Source organism: Chaetura pelagica, unplaced genomic scaffold, assembly GCF_000747805.2.
Source record: "Chaetura pelagica isolate M959 unplaced genomic scaffold, ChaPel_1.0 scaffold957, whole genome shotgun sequence".
Lineage (NCBI taxonomy): Eukaryota > Metazoa > Chordata > Aves > Apodiformes > Apodidae > Chaetura > Chaetura pelagica.
Window position 1 is genome coordinate 1 of NW_009953993.1, and position 9,115 is coordinate 9,115.

Genomic DNA, 9,115 nt, shown 5'->3' on the forward strand with positions numbered 1-9,115 from the left:
TGAGATGGCCTGTAGGGGTGTGCATTGCCAAGCCCAACAGAAGGGCCCTGACTGAGGTTAGGACTTGGGTGTTAGACCTAACAGGGAATCTGAAGCACTGTTAAGTAGTTTGAAGCTTCAGGTAGATTCTGTTCTTGGTGTGTTTAATGCTATAACTAGTTACACTGTGCTAGTTGTATACCCCTGTGCTCCATTTTGTGTCTGTTTGAGATTTCTTGTCCCTAAAGACTCCAACCTGCATGACAAGATAAGGAGATACCTGCTGAGCAGGTGTTGTGTGAACAGTTTCTGCTGTGTAAAAGCTGCATTATTCTTCATGTTCTGTCTCAGTGCCTGATGGCCATAGGGCAGTTGGATAGGAGCAGACTTAAACATGTTCTCAGGGCTTTTAGTGTTCTCCTTCTGGTTGCTTCCTCCTTAGTTTCATTACTTCCTCCCATCATCTTATGACAGCCCATATGGTATTTTTTGGGTGTACTGGGCACTGTCACTGGTGGGCCACACAGAAATATTGCAGCTGCTTCATGGCGAGCATTCCTACTAACCCTGCCTTGCTGTGCTGCTCTTGGGCAGGAGAAATTCAGAATCTTACTTAGGGCTTCTCTTTGAGGTATTGTCTGCATGTGTTGTGCTGAAAACAATCTGTTCCATGAACCCAAGAAGCAGAGAACAGTGCTGTGACTGGAGTGTAGCTGGGGAAGACAGGTGGAGGCACAGACGTGCTCCCAGAGCAAAATACCTGTTCTAATAAAATGTTTTTTATTGCTTTACTTGTAACATCTCTACTAAGGACATGCAGAGATGGTTTTTCAGAAGGTGGTGTTGTTGCAATTAAAGTTTCATTCCACATTGCTTTTAACTTACAGGCCAAAGCTTTAAGCATAAAAAGTGATGATTGTTTTGCTTCATGTTAAATTAGAGACCAAAAGCGGAGAAGAGACCCCTTTAGGTCTTTCACAGTTGCTGTGCTGTGACAGCATAAGACAAATGGCCTTGTCTAAAGCACTAGGCTTTGACAAAATTGGCTGTTGATTAACTTTTAAGTCTTTCCAAAGTTTTGCTCCACTCCCATGTGGGCGTCAAACCAGGACAGATGTCACATGAGCAATAAATACCAGTGAATACCGAAATGTTCTTGTAACTTCCAGGCTGTATGGACATTTCATTATGGGCTTTAATGTTGTAACCTTCTACAGGGGTGAAGGCAGGAGAGAGAAGAGCTGGTGACTGATGAAAAGGAGCAGCACAGTGAACTGTAATATTGTAGGAGCTCAGTCTGGCCCAGACAGCTGAGGCATATTTTAAGTGAGAGTATCTTCTGAATGGTGTGGGACTCATATAGCTGAAGACCCATCTCTTTAGCCCATCTGAGACTTGATTCTGTTGACCACCTGAGAGCAGGGGAGTACACCAGAAGCTGGGACAGCTGTTTATAGTACTGTAGAACACTGGCCTTGGAAGTGGGAAGAGTTCCAGGGGAGCAGTTTCAGCAGGCTCTTACCTGTGGTTTAGAAGCAAAGGCTCTGGGCTGTTGCATGCAGAAGAATGTCTCTCCATACTACTTGTTACAATTAGACACTCATGAGCTGCTCACAGCATGCTTCCCACCGCAGCCAGCTGAGTGTGCTTGTGGAAAAACCAGAAGATCAGGAAAGCTGGTAAAGGATGAGGCAGAAGCTGAGATTCATCTCATGTGAAGCCCAGAATAGCCACAGGCTTCCCAAACACTGGCTGGGAATTGAGGGAGCTGTGTTTTAACTGGGATTCAAGTCTGAATTGATGTGGGAAGAAACCCCCCCCAGGCTTTGCATGATTTAAATGCTCTCTGTGCCCTGACACCCCCTGCTCTTGCTTGCCCCCCAGGTGGATCGTTACACGCTGCGCAACGGGCGGCACATCATCCTGCTGGCTGAGGGCAGGCTGGTCAACCTGGGCTGTGCCATGGGCCACCCCAGCTTTGTTATGAGCAACTCCTTCACCAACCAGGTGCTGGCACAGATCGAGCTGTGGACCCACAGTGACAAATACTCTGTGGGAGTCCATTTTCTGCCAAAGAAGGTGAGTTGGAATAGTGAGTTGTGGGGTTTTAAGGAAGCCAACTTCAGCTGTGATGGTGAGGATTGGTTTCATTTGTGCTGGAGTTGGTTTTCCTACTGTGTATTGTTGAAAGGAGCTTCTTTCCCTCATTGAATGCTTGGCTGTGGTCTTGCTGAATCTGAAGTGGGCTGATTTTGTGCAGAACTGGGACTTGTCTGTCACCTGCGATAGCAAGGTCACTTTTTTGCTTGACCTGAGGTTCCTTCCGTAAGGTGCTGGGAAGTCCGGTGCTCCCTCAGGGTAGTCAGAGAGCTTCTCCCAACCAACTTGTGCCTTCTGCTGAATGTCAGCATTTACACCAAGCCTATCCAGCAGCAAAGTCTGGTGGGGCAGAGTTGAAGCTGGATTGAAAGCAGGGATTGCTTGTACTGTGAGAGTGTACTGTGTGGGAGAGTCTGGGTCCCATTTGCACCTGAGCAGACCTTACCACAATCTGATCCTAACAGCTTCACAAAATCTTGACAGATTCCCTTGGATTTTCCTTTAACTTTTAAACTTACCTGAGCATTCTTTGTTCTTGAAAAAATCTGGATCATGTCAACTTGCAAGTTCCTTTTATAGAACTAACATGGTTTTAATTTTCCCAAACATGCCTGAACATTTTGAATGGTCATTGGAAAAGATGCCTGAGTTAAATCTCACTGCCTTTAGAATGCAACCAGGTGTGTGACTAAATGTGAAAGTACTTTTCATTTAGGAAGTAGAATGTGTATGTTTGGGGTTACTTATGAGTTGTTTGAAGGACTTAGGCTTCCAAAACCATCTGCTAATGCTCAAGCAAAGCATGCAAGTGTAGGAGTTGATCAGCAAGTTGACACATCATCTTCAAAGGAAAAGGTTTGTTGACAGCTCTCTTGAAAATGAGAGTCCAGTGTTGCTAATAAAATGTAGTTTCATCCTCTTTCTGAATAGTAATTTTTAGTAAGTGTACCTGAGCTGGAAGTAAGAAGTAGTGCCCAGGTCAGCTGCTCACAGAGCTGCCTGCCTTTGGAGCATGTGGCAGAGATCTTTTCAGGTTCATACACTGATAAAAATCGTTTTGCCCTCTGTGCTCCATAGAGAATTTCAAAGAATAAAGCAATCACCTTGACAGAATGAACACAAGATGGGCAGAAGAGTGTTCTCTGAGAAATTTCTGGCTGGTAGCTTCCTTGGTCTGGGTACTAGGTTTGTAAATGTAAAATTTAAGAACTACCAAGTACCTGATACTGCAATGGCCTTGACTGCAGGAATATAATTTTGATGACTGGCCATTACAAACATGCACACATTTTTGCAATGTGTGTTCCTGGAAATCTAGGCAAACTGTTTTGTCCTTATCTTGGCACCAAATCTATCCTTCCTTATGCTCAGCTGTCTGATTTTAAGGCCAGAATGCCAGCTTACCTTCATCTAAATCTGTGTAGCTTTTTAGCTTAAATCTTGAAGTCCCTAAACAAGCAGCTGTGAAAACTTCTCTCTGCTGCAGCTTGAGAACCTGATGTGGGCAGTGTCAGGGACTCAGCTCCTTTTCAACTGGGTATAATCTGTCTTGAACTTGCCGGGAATGCACCTATCAGATCTTCACATGTCAGCCTAGTTAACCAGATATGTATTTAATTTTTAATCCTCTTTTTTTCCTGACAGGATCTACTAACTAATCCTTGTTTCCCTCCTAAACACAATCCTTCTAGTTAGCTTTTCTTTCTGTTGTGATTTGAAACATTTGTGACTCTTATGCAGTGTTCAGTAGTTTTCATGGTTCACTTCCACATTCTTCAACCAGTTCATCTTATGTTTTTAATTTTGTCTTGTACATCTTGGGCTGTGCTGGTTCTCAAGAGATGTTGGCAGCTCTACTCTGAGCAGGTTGAGCTGCAGTGAATTGTACTTAGTACAGATGTGGCTTTTTACCTGGTTTTGGCATTACTTCAGAGTTGTTGCTTGTTGCCACACTCCCTTTGAGTGGGAAATCTAGAACTAGTTATTGAAACATTTAGGACATGCTGGTTCACACAAGCTGAAGATCTGGTCCTTGATTGTTTTGTTGGTTTATTGCCCTTCAAATATATTGCAAAGTCAACATCTGTTCAACTAGTGTGGAAGAAACACTGCTGGTCTTTCCCATGCTGCTGGAATTCAGACTTGCCTTATCTGTTTCCTGAGCAATGATTACTGATATTTTTTCAGGAATTACAGATGATGGTCAAACTTGTCCTTCTGCTGTAAATAAGCAGCACCTGATCCTTTCTTAGTGCTGTCAACTTGCCTTATCTGTTTCCTGAGCAGTGATTACTGGTATTTTTGCAGGAATTACAAATGATGGTCAAACTTGTCCTTCTGCTGTAACTAAGCAGCACCTGATCCTTTCTTAGTGCTGTCCTTCTGTCTTTGAATAGCCTTTATGACTGTACATTCCCTTCTGGCACAGCAGCTGCTTTGCCATTTTCCTTGTTTTCTGACTCATCTGTACCTGTTTCCTGTAGCACTTCACTGTCTTGTAACTTTATGCATCTTTCAATCCCTTGAGTTTGTGTGTCCCTCACACCTCTGGGATAAAGCACATCAACATTTCTGAGCCTCTGTCCTACAGCCCACCTTGGCTCTGTACTTCATCAAGACAATGCCAATAGATCCTAGTAATTCTGGAATGAATTTCTTAACACTTGTGCCCCTAAGATAGGATATCTGGAAAGGAGATGGATTCTTTCCAGTATTGGAACTGCTGTAAAATTGTAAGATAATAATATAATACATCAAGTGTCTGTAGTGGAAACATGACCAGAGCTTGACTGTTCTACCAGCCTGAATATTCTTATCTCTGAATATTTTAACCTGCTCTTTCCTTGTTGAGTGGATGGGAATGTGTAAATGTGACTGGAATGGGCTTGATTATATGGAGTTGTCCATCTCACTTAAGCTTAATTTGACCCTCTCCAAAGCATGGGGCTCTTCCATCTGTACCCAGTTCTGTGCTCAGGCAGCTGAGGTGGGTTGGCAGGAAACCTGCTGTGTCCGTCTGTCCCTTCTTCCTCGGAGTTGCTGGTGGTTTTCACACATTCATTTCTCACTGTTGACCAGGATTTCCTGAACCTACAAGACCCTATTCTAATATTCTTGTCTCAATACTTTGTTTTCCAGCTGGATGAGGCTGTGGCTGCTGCTCACCTGGATAAGCTGTGTGTGAAGCTGACGAAGCTGAGTGACAAGCAGGCCAAGTACCTTGGCTTACCGAGAGACGGGCCCTTCAAGGCAGACCACTACAGATACTGAGCAGGTGGCACCACCCAAAGACCAAACTGCAGGGATACAACCTTCCAAAGCTCTTGTGTGTTCTGGGATTCTGAGAACAAACCCTTTGCCCTTTTCCTCTCACTTTACTAAGGAAGCTTCAGGGCCTTTTTTGTTAGTGAAGAAAGATCACTCTGACTCTTGGAATTAGAATTGGTTACTTAGCTAATGTCATGGTGAGAAGGATCCTATGCACCTTTTATTGACTTTAATGTCCAAATAAGGGAGCACAACAGGAGCCTGCTGAAGGACAATGCATAGCACTGTCAAACATCTGGCTACAGTCCCTTTGAACAGGCTAAGCAGTGAGATGGGGAAGTGTCTACAGAGAGATGCTTTCTGCCAATGCCCTGCTCTAATTAGCTGACCCTTGTTAGGAGGCTGGCACTGTCAAGCTTCTCTCCACAGAGGTGCCCTAGCTGAAATGCATGTTGTGAAACTGGAAGAAGCAGTGAGGAGTACAGGTGGCTTGGTCTCCTTTAAAATGAGTTGAATCTCCTACTTGGAGATTAGAGCTGGAGGTTTCTTCTGTGTTAATTTACTCCATTGGTTTTGGTCAGAACAAAGACCCTTCTGTGCTTCCATACCAACTTGGGGAGAGGTGAGATGAGTGACTCTTTTTATAGCAGCCTTCTGGTGTGTTGTGAAGGGCTGAGAAGGGATGGTTAGGTTTAGGGACCTTGTTTGATCCTCTGAAAACACCAGCAGCACACTTCCACCCCCAACTTGTTTCTTCTCAGTTGTCATGTCTGCTCTGTCTTGTTTGTCACTGACTCAAAGTGCTTTTATTAAAGATCTGACTGTGGCCTGACTTGTTTTGTATAGTGCGATGCTTTGAATTTTGCCATGGATTTGTTTACTTTTGTGTAATCCTTGAACAGCTGCAAGTTTTAGTGCTTCCACATGGGTTTCCCTCAAGGCAAAAGCCAGTGCTGGGGCCAGCCAAGCCCTGCATCATGTACATGGGAAAAGCTGCTCCTCAGGTTATTTAAATATTTGAAGGGCTGAATCTCACCAGAAAGAGAAACTTTTCCTCTGACCTCACTGATTTCTTGTTGTATGTGTCGTGGAAGTCCTCTCTTGCCACTGTCTCTGCAGGCCACCTTTGTTCCTGCCTGTGAGATGGAAGGTCTGGTGTGATGTTAAACATGGATGAAGTGCTCACAGGTTCATGTGCAAGCACCAGGTGTGGTGTGTGAGCAATTAAAACAGGTGGTGTGGAGAATGACCTGTTGGAGGAGGCAAAAAAAGGGATGAGTTAATAAGATGTTGCTCAGTATGCAACTGATTCCATTGGTTTCCTTTGCATCAACCTCTAAAAAGCACCGATTCTAACTGAAATTGGGTCCCACAAATCTGAAGGGTATCATCCTTTACAGTGATGCACACTGAGCCCCAGTCAGACACACACAGTTCCAGCACACATGTAAGTGGAGGTGCTGGTCAGCTTGTGGCAGATGTAGCTGTGTGTGGCACAGAGGAATGGTGAGAGAACATGGGATTGTAGTAGAACAAATGCAATAGAAAACCAAGGACTGGTTGTCCTCCTTATTCTTCATTGTTTTCTTCTGGCTGGGCTTTCGCTTCCCAAAAATGCATTTCTTAGCTGAGTATCTGCTATCCTGAAGTACAGGGTTGTAAATTGTGCTGTTGGACTTGGATCATGGATTCATGGAATAATTTAGTTAAGACAGGCCTCCTGGAGGTCTCTGGTTCATCCCTGTCCTCATACCATGGCCAGGCAGGTCAGGCTGGAGATGAGCTTGCAAAGATGACCTTCAGTTGTCTGGAGATAGAGATCACATCACCTCCTTGGGCTTGTCACTGGGTATTTGACTACCCCCTAGGTGAAAATATTTCCTGAAAGGGTTGTCAGGCCCTGGAACAGGTTGCCCAGGTATTTAAAAGCTGTCAATGTGGTGCTGAGGGACAGGGTTTGGTGGTGACCTCTACAGTGCTGGGTTAATGGTTGCACTGGATGATCTCAAAGGTCTTTTCCAACCCAAATTATTTTATGATTCCTAGGAAGTCTGGTAAGTACTAGGCTCAGGGCAGCAGCTTCTCAGTTTCTGAAAACATTTCCAGTGAGATTCTGTGTGCAAATCCATGCCTGGAGAGCCCAGTGATAGTTCATGTTGTTTAGCCCCTGTTCAAACTCTGAGCACACACACCATGATGCCATAGACTAGTCAGGGAAGTGGCCAAGCACCAGCAGCTTGACCAGGTCTGAAACATCTCTGCTTTGCAAGGCCCTGGGCCAGGGCACTAAAGCATCACTGCCAGAAGGAGGTGTCTGGTGACTTCCTAGCATCTTCGTTGATCAAGCTCACAAAAACCTGATTGGCTGCTGAAAGTCCAGTAGTTTGAGCAAGTTAGCAATGTGGGAATTTGACCTGAAATGTGGTTTGAGTTAAGAAAATATAAAATTTGTCTTTGGAGTATGTTCTGCTAGATCTTTATTCCTTGAAGAGGACTAGATCAAAGACAGACCCTAACAAAACCCTTGGCAGATTTTCTTCCTCCCACTCCCTGCAGTGTCATTGTGGTTAGTGCTGTGGTTAGAAATGCTATGCCCAGTACCTGTCAACAGTCCAGTGTGTGAATGGGCAGCATTAATGCAAGAGGGTGTTTGATGGATTTATTTAGCTGTTACTCTGCAACCACTCTTGAGGTAGAGCTCAGCAGCCTCTCATCCTAAATGGGCTCATCTTACCTCTTGCTGGGTGAGCTGTGCTGCAGCCAAACTCGTGTGTTGCTTCAGTTTGAACTCTTCCTCAAGGGCAGTTCTGAAAAACCTCTCCAGTATTTCTGTTTTAGCTTTCCAGAATGGATGTAAGACTTTGAAAGATGATCTTTGGAGCAGCAGATTTCCTTTAACAATGTCTTTTGTTCTCATGTCTGGATTTGTCAACAGGTGTCTGATCCTTATTGAAGGAAAGTGTGCCTGTGGCCAGGAAAGCCACCAGCATCCTGGCTTGTGTCAGGAATAGCGTGGCCAGCAATTCTAGGGATAGTTCCCCCTGTGCTGGGCACTGCTGAGGCTGCACCTCCAATCCTGGGGTCAGTTCTGGGCCCCTCAGGACAAGAAGGACATGGAGGGGCTGGAGCGTGTCCAGAGAAGGGCAGTGGAGCTGGGGAAGGGGCTGGAGCACAAGTGTGATGAGGAGCAGCTGAGGGAGCTGGGGGTGTCCAGCCTGGAGACAAGGAGCTGAGGGGAGACCTGCTGGCTCTGAACTGCCTGAGAGGAGGTTGGAGCCAGGGGGGTCGGGCTCTGCTCCCCAGGAACAAGGGGCAGAACAAGAGCAAATGGCCTCAAGTTGTGCCAGGGGAGGTTTAGATTGTGTATTAGGATGAATTTCTTTACTGAAAGAGTGGTCAGGCCCGGTACATGCTGTGCAGGGAGTCCCCATCCCTGGAAGGATTTCCAAGCTGTGTAGATGTGGAGCTGAGGGACATGGGTCAGTGGTGGCCTTGGCAGGGCTGGGCTAATGGTTGGACCTTATGATCTTAAAGGTCTTTTCTAACCTGAAGGATTCTGTGATTCACAGACTCTGTGAATCTCTACTCTGATCTTAAGTGTCTTTTCCAAAGTAAATGATTCTATGAAATCACTCAGCCTTGATTTTTATTGGCAAGAGCACGTCTGCTGTCCAAGAGTTTCACTCATTTACAACAAATTTTTGTTTTTAATCTGTGTGCAATCAGTTCAGCATTCAGCCTAGCCTGAGGTTGAGCATCTTGATTCCCT

At 45.1% G+C, this 9,115-nt stretch overlaps 1 protein-coding gene across 1 annotated transcript; it reads left to right on the forward strand.

The window, feature by feature from the left end:
• Window positions 1–1,863: 1,863 nt before the first annotated feature.
• Window positions 1,864–5,349, forward strand: LOC104392825 (adenosylhomocysteinase A-like; the record flags this gene model as incomplete). The annotated part of the gene is made up of 2 exons (XM_010002260.1): window positions 1,864–2,058; window positions 5,218–5,349. Coding segments are annotated over 2 exons (327 nt in total), but the record flags the coding sequence as incomplete, so codon positions are not given.
• Between the last annotated feature and the right edge of the window lie 3,766 nt (window positions 5,350–9,115).